This window comes from Kogia breviceps, chromosome 13 (genome assembly GCF_026419965.1).
Source record: "Kogia breviceps isolate mKogBre1 chromosome 13, mKogBre1 haplotype 1, whole genome shotgun sequence".
Lineage (NCBI taxonomy): Eukaryota > Metazoa > Chordata > Mammalia > Artiodactyla > Physeteridae > Kogia > Kogia breviceps.
This window is the reverse complement of record NC_081322.1, coordinates 23023263-23050496: the sequence shown is the minus strand read 5'-3', so window position 1 is coordinate 23050496 and position 27234 is coordinate 23023263. Positions and strand designations below refer to the sequence as shown.

The 27234-nt window shown below is 37.0% G+C and overlaps 1 protein-coding gene across 1 annotated transcript in view; it reads left to right on the top strand.

The window, feature by feature from the left end:
• RNGTT (RNA guanylyltransferase and 5'-phosphatase) overlaps positions 1–27234 on the top strand; it is a 243626-nt gene that overhangs the window by 74730 nt on the left and 141662 nt on the right. The window contains exons 10-11 of the mRNA XM_059083231.2: positions 14023–14094; positions 25894–26058. Of these exons, the coding sequence (XP_058939214.1) occupies positions 14023–14094; positions 25894–26058 (237 nt within the window). The remainder of the gene's footprint in view (positions 1–14022; positions 14095–25893; positions 26059–27234) is intronic.

Here is a 27234-nt window from a genome sequence, read left to right as displayed (position 1 = left end):
TTTCGTTTCTTTTTATGGCTGTGTAATATTCCATTGTATATATGTACCACATCTTCTTTATCCATTCATGCGATGATGGACACTTAGGTTGCTTCCATCTCCTGGCTATTGTAAATAGAGCTGCAATGAACATTTTGGTACATGACTCTTTTTGAATTATGGTTTTCTCAGGGTATATGCCCAGTAGTGGGATTGCTGGGTCATATGGTAGTTCTATTTGTAGTTTTTTAAGGAAACTCCATGCTGTTCTCCATAGTGGCTGTACCAATTCACATTCCCACCAGCAGTGCAAGAGGTTTCCCTTTTCTTCACACCCTCTCCAGCATTTATTGTTTCTAGATTTTTTGATGATGGCCATTCTGACCAGTGTGAGATGATATCTCTTTGTAGTTTTTATTTGCATTTCTCTAATGAGTAATGATGTTGAGCATTCTTTCATGTGTTTGTTGGCAATCTGTATATCTTCTTTAGAGAAATGTCTATTTAGATCTTCTGCCCATTTTTGGATTCGGTTTTTTGTTTTTTTGTTTTTGAGCTGCATGAGCTGCTTGTAAATTTTAGAGATTAATCCTTTATCAGTTGCTTCATTTGCAAATATTTTCTCGCATTTTGAGGGTTGTCTTTTGGTCTTGTTTATGGTTTCCTTTGCTATGCAAAAGCTTTTAAGTTTCATTAGGTCCCATTTGTTTATTTTTGTTTTTATTTCCATTTCTCTAGGAGGTGGGTCAAAAAGGATCTTGCTGTGATGTATGTCATAGAGTGTTCTACCTATGTTTTCCTCTAAGAGTTTGATAATTTCTGGCCTTACATTTAGGTCTTTAATCCATTTTGAGCTTATTTTTGTGTATGGTGTTAGGGAGTATTCTAATCTCATACTTTTACATGTACCTGTCCAGTTTTCCCAGCACCACTTATTGAAGAGACTGTCCTTTCTCCACTGTACATTCCTGCCTCCTTTATCAAAGATAAGGTGACCATATGTGTGTGGGTTTATCTCTGGGCTTTCTGTCCTGTTCCATTGATCTATATTTCTGCTTTTGTCCCAGTACCATACTGTCTTGATTACTTTAGCTTTGTAGTATAGTCTGAAGTCAGGGAGCCTGATTCCTCCATCTCCGTTTTTCGTTCTCAAGATTGCTTTGGCTATTCGGGGTCTTTTGTGTTTCCATACAAATTGTGAAATTTTTTGTTCTAGTTCTGTGAAAAATGCCAGTGGTAGTTTGATAGGGATTGCGATGAATCTGTATATTGCTTTGGGTAGTAGAGTCATTTTCACAATGTTGATTCTTCCAATCCAAGAACATGGTATTTCTCTCCATCTATTTATATCATCTTTAATTTCTTTCATCAGTGTCTTATAATTTTCTGCATACAGGTCTTTTATCTCCTTAGATAGGTTTATTCCTAGATATTTTATTCTTTTTGTTGCAGTGGTAAATGGGAGTATTTTCTTAATTTCACTTTCAGATTTTCCATAATTAGTGTATAGGAATGCCAGAGATTTCTGTGCATTAATTTTGTATCCTGCTACTTTGCCAAATTCATTGATTAGCTCTAGTAGTTTTCTGGTGGCATCTTTAGGATTCTCTATGTATAGTATCATGTCATCTGCAAACAGTGACAGCTTTACTTCTTCTTTTCCGATTTGGATTCCTTGTATTTCCTTTTCTTCTCTGATTGCTGTGGCTAAAACTTCAAAAACTATGTTGAATAATAGTGGTGAGAGTGGGCGACCTTGTCTTGTTCCTGATCTTTGTGGAAATGGTATCAGTTTTTCACCATTGAGTACGATGTTGGCTGTGGATTTGTCATATATGGCCTTTATTATGTTGAGGAAAGTTCCCTCTATGCCTACTTTCTGCAGGGTTTTTTTTTTTTTTTTTTTTTTTTTTGTGGTACGTGGGCCTCTCACTGTTGTGGCCTCTCCCGTTGCGGAGCACAGGCTCCGGACGCGCAGGCTCAGTGGCCACGGCTCACGGGCCCAGCCGCTCCGTGACATGTGGGATCTTCCCGGACCGGGGCACGAACCTGCGTCCCCTGCATCGGCAGGCATAGTCTCAACCACTGCGCCACTAGGGAAGCCTTTTCTGCAGGGTTTTTATCATAAATGGGTGTTGAATTTTGTTGAAAGCTTTCTCTGCATCTATTGAGTTGATCATATGGTTTTTCTCCTTCAATTTGTTAATATGTTGTATTACATTGATTGATTTGTGTATATTGAAGAATCCTTGCATTCCTGGAATAAACCCCACTTGATCATGGTGTATGTTCCTTTTAATGTGCTGTTGGATTCTGTTTGCTATTATTTTGTTGAGGATTTTTGCATCTGTGTTCATCAGTGATATTGGCCTGTAGTTTTCCTTCTTTGTGACGTCTTTGTCTGGTTTTTGTATCAGGATGATGGTGGCTTAGTAGAATGTGTTTGGGAGTGTTCCTCCCTCTGCTATATTTTGGAAGAGTTTGAGAAGGATAGGTGTTAGCTCTTCTCTAAATGTTTGATAGAGTTTGCCTGTGAAGCCATCTGGTCCTGGGCTTTTGTTTGTTGGAAGATTTTTTTTTTTTTTTTTTTTTTTTTTTTGCGGTATGCGGGCCTCTCACTGTTGTGGCCTCTCCCATTGCAGAACACAGGCTCCGGACGCGCAGGCCTAGCGGCCATGGCTCACGGGCTTAGTTGCTCCGCGGCATGTGGGATCTTCCCGGACCAGGGCACGAACCCGTGTCCCCTGCATCGGCAGGCGGATTCTCAACCACTGCGCCACCAGGGAAGCCCATTGTTGGAAGATTTTTAATCACAGTCTCAATTTCAGTGCTTGTGATTGGTGTGTTCATATTTTCTATTTCTTCCTGGTTCAGTCTTGGGAGGTTGTACATTTCTAAGAATTTGTCCATTTCTTCCAGGTTGTCCATTTTATTGGCATAGGGTTGCTTGTAGTAATCTCTCATGATCTTTTGTATTTCTGCAGTGTCAGTTGTTACGTCTCCTTTTTCATTTCTAATTCTATTGATTTGAGTGTTCTCCCAATTTTTCTTGATGAGTTTGGCTAATGGTTTATCAATTTTGTTTATCTTCTTAAAGAACCACCTTTTAGTTTTATTGATCTTTGCTATTGTTTCCTTCATTTCTTTTTCATTTATTTCTGATCTGATCTTTATGATTTCTTTCCTTCTGGTAAATTTGGGGTTTTTTTGTTCTTCTTTAATTGCTTTAGGTGCAAGGTTAGGTTGTTTATTTGAGATGTTTCCTCTTTCTTAAGGTAGGATTGTATTGCTATTAACTTCCCTCTTAGATTTGCTTTTGCTGCATCCCATAGGTTTTGGGTCATTGTATCTCCGTTGTCATTTGTTTCTAGGTATTTTTTGATTTCCTCTTTGATTTCTTCAGTGATCCCTTCGTTATTAAGCAGTGTATTGTTTAGCCTCCATGTGTTTGTATTTTTTACAGAGCTTTTCCTGTAATTGATATCTAGTCTCATAGCATTGTGGTCGGAAAAGATACTTGATATGATTTCAATTTTCTTAAATTTACCAAGGCTAGATTTGTGACCCAAGATATGATCTATCCTGGAGAATGTTCCACAAGCACTTAAGAAAAAGTGTATTCTGTTGTTTTTGTATGGAATGTCCTATAAGTATCAATGAAGTCCATCTTGTTTAATGTATCACTTAAAGCTTGTGTTTATTTATTTATTTTCATTTTGGATGATCTGTCCATTGGTGAAAGTGGGGTGTTAAAGTCCCCTACTATGAATGTGTTACTGTCAATTTCCCCTTTTATGGCTGTTAGTATTTGCCTTATGTATTGAGGTGTTCCTATGTTGGGTGCATAAATATTTACAATTGTTATATCTCCTTGGATCAATCCCTTGATCATTATGTAGTGCCCTTCTTTGTCTTTTGTAATAGTCTTTATTTTAAAGTCTATTTTGTCTGATATGAGAATTGCTACTCTAGCTTTCTTTTGATTTCCATTTGCATGGAATATCTTTTTCCATCCACTCACTTTCAGTCTGTATGTGTCCCTAGGTCTGAAGCAGGTCTCTTGTAGATAGCATATATTTGGGTCTTGTTTTTGTGTCCATTCAGCCAGTCTGTGTCTTGGTGGGAGCATATAATCCATTTACATTTAAGGTAATTATCGATATATATGTTCTTATTCCCATTTTCTTAATTGTTTTGGGTTTGTTATTTTAGGTCTTTTCCTTCTCTTGTGTTTCTTGCCTAGAGAAGTTCTTTAACATTTGTTGTAAAGCTGGTTTGGTGGTGCTGAACTCTCTCAGCTTTTGCTTGTCTGTAAAGGTTTTAAATTCTCCATCAAATCTGAATGAGATCCTTTCTGGGTAGAGTAATCTTAGTTGTAGGTTTTTCTCCTTCATCACTTTAAGTATGTCCTACCACTCCCTTCTGGCTTGCAGAGTTTCTGCTTAAAGATCAGCTATTAACCTAATGGGGATTCCCTTGTGTGTTATTTGTTGTTTTTCCCTTGCTGCTTTTAATATGTTTTCTTTGTATTTAATATTTGATATTTTGATTAGTATGTGTCTTGGCGTGTTTCTCCTTGGATTTATCCTGTATGGGACTCTCTGTGCTTCCTGGACTTGATTAACTATTTCCTTTCCCATATTAGGGACGTTTTCAACTATAATCTCTTCAAATATTTTCTCAGTCCCTTTGTTTTTCTGTTCTTCTTCTGGGACCCCTATAATTCGAATGTTGGTGTGTTTAATGTTGTCCCAGATTTGTCAGTAGAATTTTAATTGAGTGATATGACATATCACATTTCTCCTTGGCTCTTTAGCTATATGGACTAATAGTTCTTGTTGAAAGAGGATCGTTGTCTTTGAAAGCAGCCACTTGTACTTTTACATTTGAATTTTGAAAGCTGATAAGAATTTTCCCATTCAGAAAATCTATATTTAATAATCATAAAATTACTTGTTTAAAAATATTTTAACTTTCTCCTGTGCAGATAGCTTTCTTCTCCCCGATTCTAAATGCATTGGTTCATTGTAAATAAAAATTAAAATAATACAGAACGTTACAAAAAGGCTGGTAAAAATCACCTGAACTCCTACTATTGGAGTAACTTCTGTTATCATTTTGATGAACATTATTCCAGATTATTCTCTGTGCCAGAACATTCAATCTTACATCTGCTCCTGAAGGATTCACATTCATATTAGTAACAGTAACTCAGAGCATAGGTTCTTAAACAGAATGTCTATCAGAATCTTTTGGGAGGTTGGGACCCCTTCAAGTCCCAGTAAGATTCTCAGTACAGGTACCTCTGCTCTGGCTGAAAATGAGTACTTTGTTCAAATATGTACCCACGTGGATAGTTACATAATTTTGCATGAAAAGATTTAAATGTTACATCTGTTTTGTAATTTGTGTTGTTTTCACTTAGCAATGTGTTTTGGACCTTTTTCACATAAAAGTCTGAATGATAGACCACTGTATATGTAAACACTGTAATTTAAGGTTTCCAGACTATCTTGCTTATGAAAATTATAGGGGATGCTTGTTAAAAATATGGCCGGGCTTTCCTGGTGGCACAGTTGTTGAGAGTCTGCCTGCCGCTGCAGGGGACATGGGTTCGTGCCCCGGTCCAGGAAGATCCCATATGCCGCGGAGCGGCTACGCCCGTGAGCCATGGCCGCTGAACCTGCGCGTCCGGAGCCTGTGCTCCGCAACAGGAGAGGCCACAACAGTGAGAGGCCCACGTCCCGCAAAAAAATAAATAAATAAAATAAAAAAAAATATGGCCTATCCCAGTAGCCTATCCTAGACCTAGTGAATTAGACTCTCCCAGGGGTCAAGTTATCTTTATTTTTAATAAGTGCCCAAGTGATTTTAATTAGGCAAGTTTGACAATTCTGTAATTAGTTTAGCTAGCCCTCTTTTGGTGGACATTTGGATTTTTTGTATTGTAAGATGTACTTGTATGCATATCCTTATACCTTTTTCTTTCACAGTTGTGCAGTTTTATAATTAAGATTCTTAGAAGTGAGATTCTACTTAAAGTAACTGAGGAAAAAAGAACTAAATTGGCACAAATAATTAGGTTTCGGCTTGCTTCAGGCTGGATCTGGGGACTCAAGTGATATTGGCCATGCTGTCTTTCTCTCTCTTCTTTGCTTACTTGTCTGTCTGTTCTCACTCTGCATGAATGCTCTTTCCATGTGGGAGACAAGTTGCCTTGCAACCCAAGCAGAAAGGGAACTTTTTTCTCCCAATATCCATATATCAATCCCAGGGACGATTCCAGAGGGCCTTGCCTGAGTTATATATATATCCAAGGAAGAGAGACAGTGGAGACCAGGAACTCATTGGTGGCAGTACCACTTGGAGTACAAGAGGCGTAGTCCTCCCAAGGCAGGGATAGTAACCTGATACACTGTACTGTGTTCACTATGCTGGATTTGAGGGCACTACCCATTTTAAACATTGACATGTATAATTGCCGCCCTTCTTTCCAGAAAGTTTTTTTGTTTTGTTTTGTTTTGTTTTGTTTTTGTTTTTGTTTTTTTTGCAGTATGCGGGCCTCTCACTGTTGTGGCCTCTCCTGTTGCGGAGCACAGGCTCCGGATGCACGGGATCACTGGCCATGGCTCACGGGCCCAGCCACTCCGCGGCATGTGGGATCGTCCCGGACTGGGGCACGAACCCGTGTCCCCTGCATCAGCAGGCGGATTCTCAACAACTGCGCCACCAGGGAAGCCCTTTCCAGAAAGTTTGAACACATGTACAGTTCAGCCATCCATTTGTAAGGGATCTATGCGCTGTCTTAAACACTGGCTTTTGAAAATTTAAAATCTTCTAATTTTAAATGACTTTTTCATTTTAGGAGACGGTATAGCATAGTGGTTAAGAGCCCTGACTCTAACTGATGGTGTCTTATTGGCTCCATGAGTTATTGTTTGAGGGCCCTAATATCGTTTACTCAGTTTCCTCATCAGTAGTGAAGTTAGGCTAATAACAATACTTAGGTTTTGGTGCTGTTGTGAAGATTAAGTTTAAACACCTTGGTTTTCAATATTTAGCTTTTGTGTCAGTTTAAGAAAGAGATATTTTTACTTCAGAATTATTATAATAGTCCCCTGTTTTTCCTTCGAATACTTTTATGGTTTCATTTACATATTTAAATATTTGATCTATCCATGATACATTTTGGTAAAAGGAGTAAGATAGGGATACAGTTTTATTTATTTCCAAATGTCTAAACTGTTTCCTCAGCACCAGTCTGCTAATGTATTTTTCCTTTTTAATTAGATATATCATTTTTATTGTATATGGGATTCCCTTATATCATTGTTTGTTTCTTGATTTGCTTTCCCATTCCATTAATATTTTGGTCTTCCCGTGGTAGTTTTAGGTTGTGATACAGGCTGTATCTTTAGCATACAATTTAATGTCTGATAGTGCAAGGATATCCAATCTCTTGGTTATTCTGAAGTTTGTCACTTAGATTTTGCTCTCTTTATTTAGCTTTCGGGTGAACAAGGCTATTTGAGAAATTAGGCTGAATTAGTATGTTACACTTTATGTGCAAATCTGTAGAAGAAGAAGCTTGTGTTTTTCTCTGCAGAATGATCTCTGGTAGGCTTATCTCCAGACCATTTACCTTTCTGTTTGCTGTGTTTGGTTGTGTGGTTTATCTCTTTGCCACACCTTCACTATTTTTCTTTGGAGGGAAAAGGGACTCTACATCTTTCTTACGACTTCCCACAACTGTAAGTTTCTTTTCTACAGGGATACTACTCATGTTCTTTAATATTTATTCATTTTTTCAGTATTGAACCTTTTTCACAAGGCAGATTGAATTATATCTGGCTAATAGTCTCTGGAATTTGTATGAGAATGCTTCCTGTCTTAAGATAAAATTTGCTTCTGTGTTTCAGATTTATATGAATGATATTGGGAAAATAGTGAGTAGCTTGTGAATGTTCATTTAAACTCTCAATGATAGAATTACCCTAATGAAAGCAACATGCATAAAATATGTATTTATTTGTTTAACAGAGGGAGTACCATTTTCCAAGTGACCTGAATGCTTTTTGCCCCCATCCCATGTGCTTTTTAAAAAATTTACCAGGTAAATATTGGAGTGTGCAAGCCAGAAGATGGAAGACTGTGATTGGAGAATGAGATGTTTGAATCAGCCACTTCTGAGGTATAGTTTTGGGTGATGAGAAGGTTCAGGATGTGACCTAGAGAGAGTGAGAGTTTGAGGTTGTGTGGAGAAGAGCAGTGGACATGAGATCAAGGAAAATTTTAGATGGGTCCTAAAGAGTGACGACAGGAGTCCAGGGAGAGGTTGACTGAGCTGGATATAAGGATTAGAAAGAAGGAAAGAAGGTAGTATAGTTGATTGAGACTGAGTGTTAAACGGAGACTGAGCAAAGAGTAACTATAGATTCACAGAATTGTCTATACTGTGCACTCTGTGAGGCTACTAGTATTATACATTTTCATTCCTGTGACGGTGTGCGTGGTGAAATATTGACATATATGCATAAACTTTTTAACACATTTGTGCGTGTGCGCGCACGCATGCTGCATGTGCACACACATACCCCCTTGTGGTTGACAGAGCCACTGCATAAGGTTGGAAGTATTGCTGCTGCACATCTCCAAGGTGTTCCGTTCTTATCGTAGTTGATGTGATGGCCACCCCTGGAGTTGTGCTGTCCATAATCTGCATTGCTAGTACAGCAGCTCTGGTAATTGGTTCATGGGAACAGCAAGAACATTTATTTTGATTTTTGTTACTTTCATTTTATTTAAGATACAGTTTTTTAGCATTGTAATTCATAAAATAAAAGGAAGACAAAGACTCAAGTTATAGCATTTGCAAAAGTTTAGTGTAGTTTTTCATTCTTATCAGGTACCACACTAGGAGTGCAGACATTGCTTAGAAGGTTGAGGAGAAGGCCTCACCCGGGAGACATCTTACTTCATTGCGTTGGGACAGAGAATGATAGGGAATGAATAAAATGATAACCTGAAGTTGGCATTTAAAACAAGTCCTTTGGTGGTTTAGAGGAGAAATGAATTACATCTAGTTAGAAACTAAAGATGGTTTATAGAGGAGTTGGCATTAGATATGGAAAGATTTCTATAGAAAGAGATTTTTGTTGGACATGGGCCAAGGGCATTCCAGGTAGAAAATAATGCTTAAAAATTAGATGCTTAACCACCTGCAGATTTAACTTAGCAGTACTATTTATTTTCACCCCAAACTTGGATAACTGAGAGCAACATAATAGACTCTTGTGAGGTTTTAAAATAGCAGTATGATTCATGATGTCAGTTTACTTGGACCAGAATTATAGTTGCCATATCTGTTTTTCCACTTAGTTAATTAAAACAGTCCTCTGTAGTTTCCTGTTTCTTCTACATTTTCATTTGCAAATTGTTTTTGTAAAATTCCAATCCGAGAATAACTCAAACTGCCTAATTGTCTGGCTGTCATATGTGAGAGTTGAAGCTTTTGTTTTGTTCTCTAGATTATGTTCTTTGACCCACAGAATGTGGAAAATAGGAGTTTAGAAATACGGCAGTAATTCACTTGAAACAAATCAGTGAAGTTCAATCAATTTTATACTGAGGATAAGAGCAGGATATAACAGCTAATCATTAAAGTTAATAACAAAAATCTTGGGAAAATGGCATGTCTTTTCATCTGTTAATTTTTTATAAAGGAATATGCATGCTTATTGTTAAAATTTTAGCAAGTCTGTATGTTATAAAATAGAACTCAACTATCAAGAAGAGATTAAATTTTAACATTTTGATGTATTTCCTTTTAGTCATTTTGTTGTGCCTGTATTTATAGAATGTGTGTAATCAACACGTACATAGCTGATGTTTAATATATCCTGTGTATCTGGGGTTCCATCATTTTCCTTCACTCTGAAGAACTGATTTTAGGATTTCTTTTTCTTTTTAAAATTTAACTATTGAAAAAGTTGAAATATAATTTACCATTCTAAGGCATATAAGTCAGTGGTTTTTAGTATTCGCAAGATTATGCAACCATTGCTATCTAATTCAGGAACATTTCATCACTTAACTATGATAATTAGAACCAAGTGGGCCTTATCTGAAAGGATTTCAAGGAATGGGTTACCTTTGAGATGAGCTTTGAAGGCCCACAGGTTTTCCACAGTTAATTACTTCCTTTAATTAAAACCCTTCAGTGGGGGCTTCCCTGGTGGTACAGTGTGGTTAAGAATCCACCTGCCAGAACAGGGGACACTGGTTCAAGCCCTGGTCTGAGAAGATCCCATATGCTGCGGAACAACGAAGCCGGTGCACCACAACTACTGAGCCTGCGCTCTAGAGCACGAGAGCCACAACTACTGAAGCCCATGTGCCTAGAGCCCATGCTCTGCAACAAGAGAAGCCACCACAATGAGAAGCCCGCGCACCGCAACAAAGAGTAGCCCCCACTCACCGCAGCTAGAGAAAGCCCGCATGCAGCAACAAAGACCCAATGCAGCCAAAAATAAATAAATAAAACAAATAAATTTATATTTTAAAAAAACCCAAAATACCCCTTCAGTGGTTCTCCGTTGCTTAAAGCATGAAAGCCAAAGCACGCAATGTAATATTCCTTATATCTGGGCCACGCCTAAGCCTTTAGCATCATCTTTGACTGTGAGCCCTTGAAAGCATAAGTCCCACCTATTACTGAGCTTTGGATAGTTTACCACCTTTTCCATGCCTTTTAAATACCATTTGGCCTGTCCACCATCCTGCTAGAAGATATCCACCACATCTTTCAGGATTCAGCTAATGGGTTTCTCACCTTATTATCAAACCTTTGTCTTACTCTTCAAGTAGAAATAACTACTCCTTCTTCTTATGTTTATACAATATGCCCTTATTGACTGAAATAGTAAAGGAGTATACTTGTTGTCTTAGTATAGTTATTAATAGCCATCTCTTTCACTCTCAGAAGTATCCTGGTTTAGACAGATAGCTACATGGTCATTCTATCTGTTTGGCCATCTATCATTAAAACTGTAGCTCTTCCTTTGACCTAGCTACTTAAATATTTTCCTCTCTTTCTATTACTCTGAGCCCCTTGAAGCTAGGGACTGGGTGCTTAACTTGTCCAGCACTTAGAGCATAGAGTATAGTTTGGGCTCAGGAAATATCAAATGGGTAGGCAGAAGAGTGGCTTCTGGGAACTTCAAATAAAGGCAATGGAATATGGAGAAGTACAGAGGATAGGAAAGTCAAACATGTAGATTTTGGGGTTTTTTTCGGTAGGGCCCATAATAAAGGATTCAGCATCTCTTTTTCTGTGGGTTTACAATTTTCATCAAAAGTAGAACGTTTTTGTGCATTTCTACCCTTCCACCTGTTGAAGATTGAATTACTAATGTTCTTTCATTAAAACAACAAACTTTTCTTTCTGTGTCTCATTGTGGATAGTTTGTATTGATCTGTCTTCAAGTTCATGAATCTCTCCTTCTCCAGCATCTAAACCACTGTTCCTCCCAACCACAGTATTTTTCACCTTGGACATTGTAGTTTCCGCCTCCGGAAATTGAATTTGAGTCTTTTTAAAGTCTTCTGTGTCTCTACTTACCTTTTTGAATATATGGAATACTGTTAGAATATTCTTGCCTGCTAACTCTAACATCTCTCACAGTTTTAGGCCTATTTTGATGGATTTTTTTTCTCCTCTTTATGAGTTGTATATTTTTGTCTCTTTGCATACCTGGTAATTTTTGATTGGCTGCCAGACGTTTTGAATTTTACCTTGTTGGGGGCTCAATATTTTTGTATTCCTATAAATATTCTTGAGCTTTGTTCTGAGATGCAGTTAATTTACTTGGGACTAGTTGGTACCTTTTGAGTCTTGTTTTTAAGATTTGTTAGGTGAGGAGTCTTTAGGGATAATTATCCTCCACTACTGAGACAAGATCCTTCTGAGTATTCAATGCCCTGTGAGTTATGAGACTTTTTAATCTGGCTGGTGGGAACAGGCATTATTCCCAACCTTGTTGAGTGCCATGTATGGTTCTCTCTAAGATTTTTGGGTGCTTCTTTGCCTGACCTTGAGTAGTTTCCTCACATGCATGCTTTGCTGAATATTCATGGAGGTCTATATGCAGACGTCGCTCTCCCGCCCTATCCTCTGCTGTGAAAACTCTAGCCTCATTGGTCTCCCTAGACAACCTGGTCTATTTTCTCAATTCAGGGAGGCTGCTGGGCTTTCCTGGGCTCCCCCTGCCTGTATTGAAGCCTGGAAACTCTCCTCGACCAGTAAGCTGGGACAGTTGTAGGGCTCATGTAGTTATTTACTGTTTCCTAGGAGTTACTGTACTTTGTTGCTAGATGTCTAGTGCCTTGAAGATCATTTCTTCACATATTTTGTCCACCACACAGCCTAGGTCTTTGTTAGAATCCCTGTGTTCTCTTCTGTTTTAAAAACTGTGGGTGAATGTTTTCTTCAGCTAGTTGGGAGCCATATTTTATTCCAGTAATGCTCAGATTGTTTCTCCAATTCAGCACGCAGTCCCGTAGACTTCATTTCAGGCAGGAGGAGTGTTCTGCTATTTTAATTACTCTTTAATCGGAAGAGGGAAAAAAGAAGACAAAAATAACCACTGAGTTTCCTTCTCTATGTTTTAATGTAATAGTGACATCAATGATTTATCATTTTACAAGTCGGACTTTTGGGGGTTTAGTGGGCTTGGAGGTGAACCCTTTTTGTTTTACCAGAATTTTGGTAGTTTCCATGGCTATCAGGTTTTAAAGCTTACTGGTTTGTTTATTCCTTTTTACTGGTTTAGTTTGCTGGTAATAAACTTTCTTTTTTGTTATTTTTAATGTTTGAAGAAGATATGTATTTACTCATTTCATCAGGTAATTTGGGAGGGAAATTCTGTGATGTCTGCTCTCTGAACCTGGAAGTCCACTTAATTTCCATCCACACATTTTTGAAAAGATTAATTGAAACCTGTTTTGGTACTACCTTGTTGGCTTATAAAATTCTCAGATAAAAGTACTTAAAATATTTCAGTAAACAAATTTAAAGTAATGAAAATGATTTATGTCAATTGTTGGGTTCAAGATGATAACCATAAGTAAATGTCTGTAGCTTAACTAATACATATTTGAGAAAGAAATCAATTGGTGATAGTTGCTTAAAACCAGAAAACATATTTGTCATTGTGTTCTTTGTAATTTTAGATGGTTGTGTGTGGATATTCTGTCATGAAATTAGATAATAAAAAGACTGCTTAGTTTCCAAGGAAGAATATGAGGAAAGAATAATAATTTTAGGTTAAAACCTATTATTAAGAATTAATATTTTAGGGAATTATTAAGATCCTGCAAGCTGCATGACATGGCAGAAAAAAATACTAAAAATTAAAAAAATCCTACATTATATGCCTGTAATCATCCTTTAGTGTCCTTTATCTTTTTTCTGTCAGAGTGCAGATTTTAAGTTCGTTTGACTTAATGGCTGTGATATGTGATATCATATTCTCTTGCCCTGTTCCCTTTGATCATAGTAGAGGGATATGGAACCAAGAAAGACTGTGTGGGTCACGTGGAGATTTTATCCATAAAAAGGGCACCATTTATACCTATAGATTTTATGATTGAAGCAATTGGCATATAGCTGAATTTAAAGCAATAATGATTTAGCAAAATTAATTTTTTAAATGTTGCTGATACTTAAAATTTAAAATTTATAGTTTCTTTATCCTAATAGTTGCTTAGTAATTCAAACATAAAATGTAGAATAGTAATTCAAATATAAAATATGAGGCGATATTGTCATATGATTTTATTGCAACGCAGAATAAATTCATGGTGGGGTTTTTTGTGGTGCTGACAGTCTGTTGATTTGATCCGTGTAGAAGTGTGTTCACTTTGAAACTTCATCGATTTGTATATTTATGATTTATGTACTTTCTATGTGAATGTTATATTTTAATCGAACTAAAGAAATTGCTCTTAAAGTATGAATAAACTTACCTTCTTTTCTCTTTAAAGGAAATGATTATTGACAGAGTAAATGGACAGGCTGTTCCTAGATACTTGATATACGACATAATTAAATTCAATGTAAGTACCTTTTATAATTTATAAAATAAAAATGTCACTGATATAATAATTAGTTTTTAACAAATAAAAAGTTGCTACTGCCGTAGAGATAGTAGGAAAGCAGAGTGATGACTCTTTCAAATTACCCATTTGATACCTTATTAATACTTTTACATCTCCTTTTCTTTCTCTTAATTGCCTAATATTTAGTATATTTCTTTGCCTTTGGATTCTTTAGGAACTTCAAGTGAGTAAGGAAAAAAGTTTAATTGTGATAAAATAAGACGGCATTTTGTAAAATGGAAAATTCTCAATTTTAGTTATCCTGTACTCGATTAAAAAGTCTCCAAATTTTATTAGTCTGTCACTTAAAAAAAAAACAAACAGAGAGAAACTTGACTATGAGTGTTGACTGTGTAACATGGAGGCACAACTATGTTATTCATGAGTACATGCAGGAAACTTGAAAACAAAATATAAAATTGCCTGTTGTAAATAGATTAAAAAAATAGGAATTATATTCTCTACCCATTTCCTACAATGTTAGACTCATCAAGAATCTGTTTTCCTGTTAATGTTTAATTATAGTATGAATGACTAATTTATTTAGGCAGTACAAGATGACTTCTGTAAGTGCAAGAAGTTCTTTCAGTAGTGTATATCCATGAAAAGGTGTAATCATTCCTCTAGATGTGTTATTCAAATTGCATAATCACTTAGTATTCAAACCAGACTGAAAGCAATTAAGACTTCTGGAATTAAAAGTGTTAAGTTATAAGGTTTTGAAGATTTATAACAAGGCTTTAAAAAAGTTCTTTTTTAGGGGTATACATTTTAAATTGCAGTATTAAGATTCAGGATTGCATTTATCCAGATGATTTTTTCCTGGAAAAGTTCAATGTATGTATCTCATTTTTTTGTTGAATTTCTGTATTTCAGAGTTTCAAATTTAAGAAACTCAGTCAGAAATCAAGTTTTATTTTTGTTCTGTCTGTAACCACTATATTCCTCAAAAGTAAGGTGTTCCAGAATTGATTTATTCTCATTACAGATATTGGAATAATGTTCATTGGCCCGTAACAAGATGTAAAGGATGGGGTTGGCCTTGTTTCTTTGTGAATGGGGGTGCACTGTCTCCTTTGCCTCTTGATAATGAACTCCGCTTTAATATTGTTCAGTGCAGGTTCACTTCTTAGTCTGGGAGCTTTGCCTGAGACAACAGCCTTCTAATTCTTTAAAATAATACGAAAAATTTCAGCATGCACAAATATATAGAGAATAATGTAAGGCATACTTATGTACTGGCCTCCAGATTTGTTGAAGTTTAATATTGTCATTTTTACTCCACTTTCTTTTCAGTAAGGAATAAATCATTACAGATTTAGTAGGAGTTTCTTGTGCACACCTCTCTCATTCCATTCTTGACTGTCTTATCCAGAAGCAGCTTCTACTCTGAATTTGATGTTTATTATTCTCGTGAATGTTTTTAATACCTTTACTACCTATGTGTAGATCTATAAGATATATGTCATGTATTCTTTTGCAGTGTTTCTAGTGTTATATAAATGTCATTGTACTACTGCACTGTGGTACCCAACATTTGGTCCACCTTATTTTGTTGAGATTTATTTGTGTTAATACATACAGGTTTAGTTCACTCACTTTATTTTTTTATTTTTTTTGCGTTATGCGGGCCTCTCACTGTTGTGGCCTCTCCTGTTGCGGAGCACAGGCTCCGGACGCGCAGGCTCAGTGGCCATGGCTCACGGGCCCAACCGCTCCACGTTATGTGGGATCTTCCCGAACCGGGGCACGAACCCATGTCCCCTGCATCAGCAGGTGGACTCTCAACCACTGCGCCACCAGGGAAGCCCTAGTTCACTCACTTTGATTAGTATTTTATTACATTGTATAAATATACAGAATTTATCTTTTTCCCATTTGAATGGACATTTGGGTTTCCATATTTTGCTGTTATACTACTATTGCATGGAACAGTTTTATATACTTTTTATTGTGTGTGTATGTCCAGGTTTCTCTAGGATAATTCTCATTCTTGGGATACAGTCACCTAGGAAGCGTTTTAAAAAGCCAATCCCTCATCCCTACGTCATGGACATTCTGATTAAATTGGTGACTTCAGCTTTCTTGTTGTGTTGTTAACCTCCCCTCAGAAGTAGTTGTACCACTTTACCACAGTTGGTATTATCAGACTTTAAGATCTTTGCCAGTTGGATTGTTTTAATTTGCTTTCCCAGTTACTAATGAAGTTAAGCATATTTCATGTTTATTTTTACTTGTTTGAATTTTTCTTCTGTGATTTAATTGCAAGTTTGAATAATCTTCTAATAGCTATCTTTTCTGGATTCTAATCCTTTCTTAGTTATATATGTGGCAAATAATATGTTTTCCATATTAATATCTATTGATTCACAGAAGTTTTTCATTTTAATGAAATCCAGCTCACTAGATCTCAAAGTTTGTGCTTTTGTGTCTTGTTTAGGAGATTCAACCATATTTTCTTGTAAAAATGATTAATTCATGCTTTTCATCTCTTGGTCTATAATCATTCATTCAGTAAGGATTTATTGAGTACCTTTTGCTTTATTTCATTGATTTTTAAAATTTTAATTTTTTTTGCATTTTATTTTATTTTTTTATACAGCAGGTTCTTATTAGTCATCCATTTTATACATATTAGTGGATACATGTCAATCCCAATCTCCCAATTCATCTCATCCCCACCCCCCACCCCACCCCCACCACTTCCCCCCTTGGTGTCCATACGTTTGTTCTCAACATCTGTGTCTCCATTTCTACCCTGCATAACAGTTCATCTGTACCATTTTTCTAGGTTCCACATATATGCGCTAATACACGATATTTGTTTTTCTCTTTCTCACTTGCTTCACTCTGTATGACAGTCTCTAGATCCATCCACGTCTCTACAAATGACCTTTTTATGGCTGAGTAATATTCCATTGCATATATGTACCACATCTTCTTTATCCGTTCGTCTGTCGATGGGCGTTTAGGTTGTTTCCATGACCTGACTATTGTAAATAGTGCTGCAATGAACATTGGGGTGCATGTGTCTTTTTGAATTATGGTTTTCTCTGGGTATATGCCGAGTAGTGGGATTGCTGGGTCATATGGCAATTCTTTTTTTTTTTTTTTTTTTTTTTTTTGCCGTACGTGGACCTCTCACTGTCGTGGCCTCTTCCGTTGCGGAGCACAGGCTCCGGATGCACAGGCTCAGTGGCCATGGCTCACGGGCCCAGCCGCTCCGCGGCATGTGAGATCTTCCCGGACCGGGGCACGAACCCACATCCCCTGTATCAGCAGGTGGACTCTCAACCACTGTGCCACCAGGGAAGCCCCCGGCAATTCTATTTTTAGTTTTTTAAGGAGCCTCTATACTGTTCTCCATAGTGGCTGTATCAATCTACATTCCCACCAACAGTGCAAGAGGGTTCCCTTTTCTCCACATCCTCTCCAGCATTTGTTGTTTCTAGATTTTCTGATGATGCCCATTCTAACTGGTGTGAGGTGATACCTCATTGTAGTTTTGATTTGCATTTCTCTAATAATTAGTGATGTTGAGCAGCTTTTCATGTGCTTCTTGGCCATCTGTCTGTCTTCTTTGGAGAAGTGTCTGTTTAGATCTTCTTCCCAATTTTGGTTTGCATTGTTTATTTTTTTGATATTGAGCTTCATAAGTTGTTTATATATTTTGGAGATTATTCCTTTGTCCATTGATTCATTTGCAAATATTTTTTCCCATTCTGAGGGTTGTCTTTTCATCTTGTTTGTAGTTTCCTTTGCTTTGCAAAAACTTTTAAGTTTCATTAGGCCTCATTTGTTTATTTTTGTTTTTATTTCCATTACTCTAGAAAGTGGATCAAAAAAGATCTTGCTGTGATTTATGTCAGAGTGTTCTGCCTGTGTTTTCCTCTAAGAGTTTTATAGTGTCCAGTCTTACATTTAGGTCTCTAATCCATTTTGAGTTTAGTTTTTTGTATGGTGTTAGGGAGTGTTCTTATTTCATTCGTTTATGTGTAGCCGTCCAGTTTTCCCAGCACCACTTATGAAGAGACTGTCTTTTCTCCATTGTATATCCTTGCCTCCTTTGTCATAGATTAGTTGACCATAGGTGTGTGGGTTTATCTCTGGGCTTTCTTTCCTGTTCCATTGATCTATTTTTCTGTTTATGTGCCAGTACCATACTGTCTTGATTACTGTAGTTCTGTAGTATAGTCTGAAGTCAGGGAGCCTGATTCCTCCAGCTCCGTTTTTTTCCCTCAAGACTGCTTTGGCTATTCGGGGTCTTTGTGTCTTCATACAAATTGTGAAATAGTTTGTTCTAGTTCTGTACAAAACACCATTGGTAATTTGATAGGCATTGCATTGAATCTGTAGATTGCTTTGGGTAGTACAGTCATTTTCACAATATTGATTCTTCCAATTCAAGAACATGGTATATCTCTTCATCTGTTTGTATCATCTTTAATTTCTTTCATCAGTGTCTTATAGTTTTCTGTATACAGATCTTTTGTCTCCCTAGGTCGGTTGATTCCTAGGTATTTTATTCTTTTTGTTGCAGTGGTAAATGGGAGTGTTTCCTAATTTTCTCTTTCAGATTTTTCATCATTAGTGTATAGGAGTGCAAGAGATTTCTGTGCATTAATTTTGTATCCTGCTACTTTTTTACCAAATTCATTGATTAGCTCTAGTAGTTTTCTGGTGGCACCCTTAGGATTCTCTATGTGTAGTATCATGTCATCTGCAAATAGTGACAGTTTTACTTCTTCTTTTCCAATTTGTATTCCTTTTATTTCTGTTTCTTCTCTGATTGCTGTGGCTAAGACTTTCAAAACTATGTTGAATAATAGTGGTGAGAGTGGAAATCATTGTCTTGTTTCTGATCTTAGAGGAAATGCTTTCAGTTTTTCACCATTGAGAGTCATGTTTGCTGTGGGTTTGTCATATATGGCCTTTATTATGTTGAGGTAGTTTCCCTCTATGCTCACTTTCTGGAGAGTTTTTATCATAAATGGGTGTTGAATTTTGTCAGAAGCTTTTTCTGCATCTATTGAGATGATCATATGGTTTTTCTTCTTCAGTTTGTTAATGTGGTGAATCACATTGATTGATATGCATATATTGAAGAATCCTTGCGTTCCTGGGATAAATCCCACTTGATCATGGTGTATGATCCTTTTAGTGTGTTGTTGAATTCTGTTTACTAGTATTTTGTTGAGGATTTTTCATCTATATTCATCAGTGATATTGATCTGTAATTTTCTTTTTTTGGTATCAGGGTGATGGTGGCCTCATAGAATGAGTTTGGGAGTGTTCCTCCCTCTAATATATTTTGATAAGAGTTTGAGAAAGATAGGTGTTAGCTCTTCTCTAAATGTTTGATAGAATTCACCTGTGAAGCCCTCTGGTCCTGGACTTTTGTTTGTTGGAAGGTTTTTAATCACAGGTTCAATTTCATTACTTGTGATTGTTCTGTTAATATTTTCTGTTTCTTCCTGGTTCGGTCTTGGAAGGTTATAGCTTTCTAAGAATTTGTCCATTTCTTCCAGGTTGTGCATTTTTTTGTGTGGCTTATAGTAGTCTCTTAGGACGCTTTGTATTTCTGTGGTGTCTGTTGCAACTTTTCCTTTTTCTTTTTTTTTTGCGGTATGTGGGTCTCTCACTGTTGTGGCCTCTCCCGTTGAGGAGAACAGGCTCTGGATGCACAGGCTCAGCAGCCATGGCTCACGGGTCCAGCGCTCCCTGGCATGTGGGATCCTCCCAGACTGGGACACAAACCCGCATCCCCTGCATCCGCAGGCGGACTCTAAACCACTGGGCCACGAGGGAAGCCCAACTTCTCCTTTTTCATTTCTAATTTTATTGATTTGAGTCTCTCCCTCTTTTTCTTGATGAGTCTGGGGAATGGTTTATCAGTTTTGTTTATCTTCTCAAAGAACCAGCTTTTAGTTTTATTGATCTTTGCTATTGTTTTCTTTGTATCTATTTCATTTATTTCTGCTCTCATCTTTATGATTTCTTTCCTTCTACTAACTTTGGGTTTTGTATGTTCTTCTTTCTCTAGTTCCTTTAGGTGTAAGGTTAGATTGTTTGAGATTTTTCTTGTTTCTTGAGGTAGGCTTGTATTTCTATAAACTTCCCTCTTAGAACTGCTTTTGCTGCATCTATTACAGGTTTTGGATCATCGTGTTTTCGTTGTCATTTGTTGCTAGGTGTTTTTTGATTTCCTCTTTAATTTCTTCAGTCATCTCTTGGTTATTTAGTAATGTATTCTTTAGCCTCCATGTGTTTGTGTTTTTTAATGTTTTTTCCCTGTAATTAATTTCTAATCTCATAGCATTGTGGTCAGAAAAGATGCTTGATATGATTTCAGTTTTCTTAAATTTACTGAGGCTTGATTTGTGACCCAAGAGGTGATCTATCCTGGAGAATGTTCTGTGTGCACTTGAGAAGAAAGTGTAATATGCTGTTTTTGGATGGAAAGTCCTATAAATATCAATTAAATGTATCTGGTCTTTTGTGTCATTTAAAGCTTGTGTTTACTTATTAATTTTCTGTTTGGATGATCTGTCCATTGGTTTAAGTGAGGTGTTAAAGCCCCCACTATTATTGTGTTACTGTCGATTTCTTCTTTCATAGCTGTTAGCAGTTGCCTTATGTATTGAGGTGCTCCTGTGTTGGGGCATATATATTTACAATTGTTATGTCTTCTTCTTGGATTGATCCCTTGATCATTATGTAGTGTCCTTCCTTGTCTCTTGTAACATTCTTTATTTTAAAGTCTATTTTATCTGATATGAGTATTGGTACTCCAGCTTCCTTTTGATTTCCATTTGCATGGAATATCTTTTTCCATCCCCTCACTTTCAGTCTGTATGTGTCACTAGGTCTGAAGTGGATCTCTTGTAGACAGCATGTATATGGTCTTGTTTTTGTATCCATTCAGTGAGTTTGTGTCTTTTGGTTGGAGCATTTAATCCATTCACGTTTAAGGTAATTATCGATATGTATGTTCCTGTGACCATTTTCTTAATTGTTTTGGGTTTGTTTTTGTAGGTCCTCTTCTTCTCTTGTGTTTCCCAGTTGCAGAAGTTCCTTTAGCATTTGTTGTAGAGCTGGTTTGGTGGTGCTTTTGCTTAGCTTTTGCTTAACTTTTGCTTGTCTGTAAAGCTTATGATTTCTCCAGCGAATCTGAATGAGATCCTTGCTGGGTAGAGTAATCTTGGTTGTAGGTTCTTCCCTTTTATCACTTTAAATATATCATGCCACTCTGTTCTTGCTTGTAGAGTTTCTGCTGAGAAATCAGCTGTTAACCTTATGGGAGTTCCCTTGTATGTTATTTGTTGTTTTTCCCATGCTGCTTTTAGTAATTTTTCTTTGTCTTTATTTTTGGCCAATTTGATTACTATGTGTCTCAGCGTGTTTCTCCTTGGGTTTATCCTGTCTGGGACTCTGGGCTTCCTGGACTTTGGTGGCTATTTCATTTCCCATGTTATTTAAGTTTTCGACTATAATGTCTTCAAATATTTTCTCGGGTCCTTTCTCTCTCTCTTCTCCTTTGGGACCCCTATAACGCAAATGTTGTTGTGTTTAATGTTGTCCCAGAGGCTGTCTTCATTTCTTTTCATTCTTTTTTTCTTTATTCAGTTCTGCAGCAGTGAATTCCACCATTCTGTCTTCCAGGTCACTTATCCATTCTTCTGCCTCAGTTATTCTGCTATTGATTCCTTCTAGTGTATTTTTCATTTCAGATATTGTTTTGTTCATCTCTGTTTGTTTGTTCTTTATTTCTTCTAGGTGTTTGTTCTCTAATTCTTCTAGGTCTTTGTTAAACATTTATTGCATCTTCTCCATCTTTGCCTCCATTCTTTTTCAGAGGTCCTAGATCATCTTCCTTATAATTACTATGAATTGTTTTCTGGAAGGTTGCCTATCTCCACTTCGTTTGGTTGTTTTTCTGGGGTTTTATCTTGTTCCTTCTTCTGGTATATAGATCTCTGCCTTTTCATCTTGTCCATCTTTCTGTGATTGTGCTTTTTGTTCCACGCTGCAGGGTTGTAGTTCTTCTTGCTTCTGCTATCTGCCCTCTGGTGGAAGAGGCTATCTAAGAGGCTTGAGCAAGTTTCCTGATGGGAAGGGCTTGTGGTGGGTAGAGCTGGGTGTTGCTCTGGTGGGCAGAGCTCAGTAAAACTTTAATCCACTTGTCTGCTGATGGGTGGGGCTGGGTTCCCTCCTTGTTGCTTGTTTTGCCTGAGGTGACCCAACACTGGAGCCTACCCAGCTCTTTGGTGGGGCTAATGTTGGACTCTGGGAGGGCTCATGCCAAGGAGTACTTCCCAGAACTTATGCTGCCAGTGTCCTTGTCCCTGCAGTGAGCCTAAGCCACCCCCCACTTCTTCAGGATACCCTCCAATACTAGCAGATAGGTCTGGTTCAGTGTCCTATGGGGTCACTGCTCCTCCCTCTGGGTCCTGATGCACACACTACTTTGTGTGTGCCCTCCAAGAGTGGAGTCTGTTTTTCCCAGTCCTGTTGAAATCCTGCAATCTATTCCCAGTAGGCTTCAAAGTCTGATTCTCTTTGAATTCCTCCTCCTGTTGCCGGACCCCCAGGTTGGGAAGCCTGATGTGGGGCTCAGAACCTTCACTCCAGTGTGTGGACTTCTGTGGTATAAGTGTCCCCCAGTCTGTGAGTCACCCACCCAGCAGTTATGGGATTTGATTTTATTATGATTGCGCCCCTCCTACCATCTCATTGTGGCTTCTCCTTTGTCTTTGGATGTGGGGTATCTTTTTTGGTGAGTTCCAGTGTCTTCCTGTTGATGATTGTTCAGCAGTTAGTTGTGATTCTGGTGCTCTTGCAAGAGGGAGTGACTATTTCATTGTTTTTTTTAAGTCACAGTTTTTCACATTTCTGGTAATAGGATATATTTATAATTGAAAGTGTCATATATTTAATTCTTTAATATACTGTGGAGCTTTCATTGATGGTTAACCACTTTTAAAATTTTGAATCATGAAATCAAGGTCACTCTTAGAAAAAAATTTTTTGAAATAATTGTTTGAAACTTTTCAGTTCCTTAGTTTATTATTTTGTACAGCAAGAATTTCATTGATAATTTTTTATATGTCAGGTATTAGTCTAGGTATTGAGTATGCCCAGAAGAATAGGACATAATTTCTTGCCTTCCAGGGAGTTTATAATTTAGTGCCCTGACCTCTAAAGGAGGCTACTTCTACAACTGTTCATTGGGATTTGGAAAGAAAATTGGAGAACTCCTGTTTATTCTTAATCTATTATTGAATTTTTGTCTGTTTTATAACATATTATATGCTTGTGCATGTATGCAATTTATTAAAAATTAATATGCATATATTATACATACTTGTTCGATATGTGTTTAGATTGGATACAAAATCAAAAGAAATTTGCAGGGACTTCCCTGGCTGTCCAGTGGTTAGGGCTCCACGCTTCCACTACAGGGGGCATGGGTTTGATCCCCGGTCGTCAAACTAAGATCCCACATGCTGTACGGTCAAAAGAAACAACAACAAAAAAGAAATTTGCAGACCAGTGGTCTTACGAATAGGGATGTAAATGTAAAGAAATATTATAATGGTATCATAAGTATAATGTCAAAGATACATGGGAGATATAGAAATATATGAGAGGTACCAGAGAGGTGAGAATATTGCAGCTTACCCTGGGCATACTTGAGTTATTTGAAGTGTGGAGTTGTAGACAGAGAAAGTGATACAGATTAATTTTGAAAGAGTGAGCCTTAGAAGTCAGGAGCATTAGATGGTTTTTAGTGTACTTGATGTATGGTGAGATGTGAGACATAGCAGGAAATGAGAATGGATTAGTGGGTAGGAGACCAGATTACTTGAATAAGATGTTTTAGCTTAATTCTTTGTTCTGTACATAATAGGACACTACTGAAGGGTTTTAGTTATGGTAATGATATGATCATATTTTTATTGCTTTGAAGGATAACTCCACTGGCATCGTGGATAGTGTTTTGAAGTGAAAAAGGACTCAAAACAAGGAGGCCAGTTAGTCAATACTTATTGAGCGCTTCCTGTAGTCTATTCTCAACGATTCAACACCTATCTATCAGGAGCTTCTTTTATGATAGGCAACACAGATTTGAAGGTGAACTTGATTTCAATCTATTTTAGTTGTTTTGGTGAATTTTAAAGTGAAGAGTATCTAGGAGGGAATTTAGCCTACTTACAATTTTTTTAAACAATTTTTAGACATTTTATTTCTTAAAAAGAGGGCTTGCTTGTTTCACTTTAATTTTATAGGGGTCTCAATTCATCTAATAAATAAGCCTGACATTTTAGGTTTTTCAACCTTGTTGATGACATGGGTGACATGGGAAAGTTTGCACATGGCCTGTGTGGTTATTTACTAACTAGCATTTCTTCAGTAAATACCCTTTACAAACAGTTGTATACCTTTATGTAAAGGGAACATATTCTACCTTATACCTAGCTCTTGCTCACTTGTCTTGCTCCTTATTCTTTGCCGAGTATCAAAATTGTCATCCTTCCAAAGTTGAGAAAAAGTCATCCTTGAGGTGTATTTAATGTTCACAGATTAAGCAAGTGTTGCTACCCCTTTGTAAACAGTAGGTTGGGTAAAATGTTAGGTTGAGTGATATAGTTAGAGAAGAGGAAGAAGGCAGAAAAGATGGGAAAAATGCATGGAAGTGTGTCCAATTGCAGAATAAAGAAAAGGGTACTTGATATACCATTGAGGTGATGCTGCTAATCCGGACCACTACTGTCACCCAGGTGATAGGTTATAGCTGTGTTTGTATATACCATTAGGAGAGGACAAGCCCCTACCCTCAGCTCATACAAAAGTGTACATGTGCTTTTTATTTCATGGTTCAAACCATATATATATACCATAACATATATACTGTATATATATGTATGGGGGAAGAAGAAAACTTTTGTTTTTGAATATATCATATAAACCTTTTCTATATTAGTTTTCAGAGTTGAGAATGTATTTGTTTAATAAATATCTTCTACTTCTTGAAGGCTGTAAAGTGTTAGCACTTTAAACAACAAAAAACATTATAGGTGACTACTTTTTTGCTTATTTTGGTGTGTTGTTTGCTTGTACTTTCCTGACTATGTGGATTGTAGTTTTTACACAGGTTTTACTAATTCATGTAAACAATAAAAATGATTAGTGAGTATATTAATACTTTAATTCAGATGTGAAAACTTTGGATCAATTTATATTTGAGGAGATTTATACCATTTTCCCATACTCTTTTTTTTTTTTTTTTTTTGGTTTTTTTTTTTTTTTTTGCGGTATGCGGGCCTCTCACTGTTGTGGCCTCTCCCGTTGCGGAGCACAGGCTCCGGACGCGCAGGCCTAGCGGCCATGGCTCACGGGCTTAGTTGCTCCGCGGCATGTGGGATCTTCCCGGACCAGGGCACGAACCCGTTTCTCCTGCATCGGCAGGCGGATTCTCAACCACTGCGCCACCAGGGAAGCCCCCATACTCTTTTATATATTTATAATTAAAATAAGTAACTGTGTATGTGTGTGCATTTGCATGTTTAGGTATGCTTCTGTCATTAGTCAAATTAATCATCAGGGCTGGCACTTATGGTTGTTCAGGCTATACACTGGGCAACTCCAAAGGATGCTGTTTATATAGACTGCTATGTATAGTGTATCAGCCTGATAATTCTGCTGATAAAATAGTTTTTAGTGTTGAAATTTAAATAATTGTCTTGTTTAATTCAGGCACAGCCGGTTGGAGATTGTAATTTTAATATTCGTCTGCAGTGTATAGAACGAGAAATAATAAATCCTCGACATGATAAAATGAAGACGGGGCTCATTGACAAAACACAGGAACCATTTGGTGTCAGAAATAAGCCATTTTTTGACATCCATGCTTCAAGAAAGGTAAAGTTTTCTAATTAATACTTGCAGTGTAACAAAATTCAGCTTGGAAAAGGAATATGAATGACATTTTGAGACCCACTTGTCTTGATTTTTCCAGAAATTACTTGAATTGAATATAGCACTATATTGACAAACATATAATTCCCAAGTCTGCTCTTTAGCAAGATCCTTTTTTTTTTTTAAATTGAAGTATAGTGGATTTACATTGTTGTGTTAGTTTCTGGTGTACAGCAAAGTAGTTCATATATATATATATTTTTTCTTTTTCAGATTCTTTTCCATTATAGCTTATTACATGGTATTGAATATAGTGCCCTATGCTATACTGTAGGTCCTTGTTGTTTACCTATTTTATTTTCGTAAGATTCTTAGTGACAAAAACTTAATTAAGTTAGGTTACTTCCTTGTTTTCTTTTCTTTTTTTTTTTTTCTAATATGTATTTATTTGGCTGCGCCGGGTCTTAGTTGCGGAATGCGGGATCTTTGTTGCTGCGTGCAAGGTCTTCATTGTGGTGTTCAGGATCTTTACTTGTGGCATGTGGGCTCTTAGTTGGGGCATCTGGGATCTAGTTCCCTGACCAGGGATTGAACCTGGGCCCCCTGTGTTGGGAGCACAGAGTCTTAACCCCTGGACCACCAGGCAAGTCCCCCTTGTTTCTTATAATAGTTTGTGATTCATGGCTGTTGGTTCATATTATGTTTTTTAAAAAGCTGTAAACAGGATAGAATTATATAGAGTGAAAATCACCTGTTAAGCCTTCTGAAGGTCAACAGTGTTTACTACATAGTCTTATTTTAAAAATTAATTTACATATATATATATATATATATATATATATATATATACACACATACACATGGAAGGTTTTCTTTTGTTACTTATTTTTGTTGTTTTGACACTGAAAACCCGAGACTTATTTCACTTAACAGTACAACTTGGAAATATTTCCATGTCATGCAAAGAGATTTATAACTGCCGCATAGTATTTGACAGTAAAGATGCACCATGGAGTTATTATGTTTTGGAGGAGGGGTGGTTATGATAGAATAATATAGGAAATATAGCAATGTAAGCAATTAAATGTTTTAAACTTTTTCCTAATATAATCTCACATGTTAGATGATGTAAGTTTTTATTGTATTTTAACTGCTTCTACTCAAGTCCACTCAATTTGT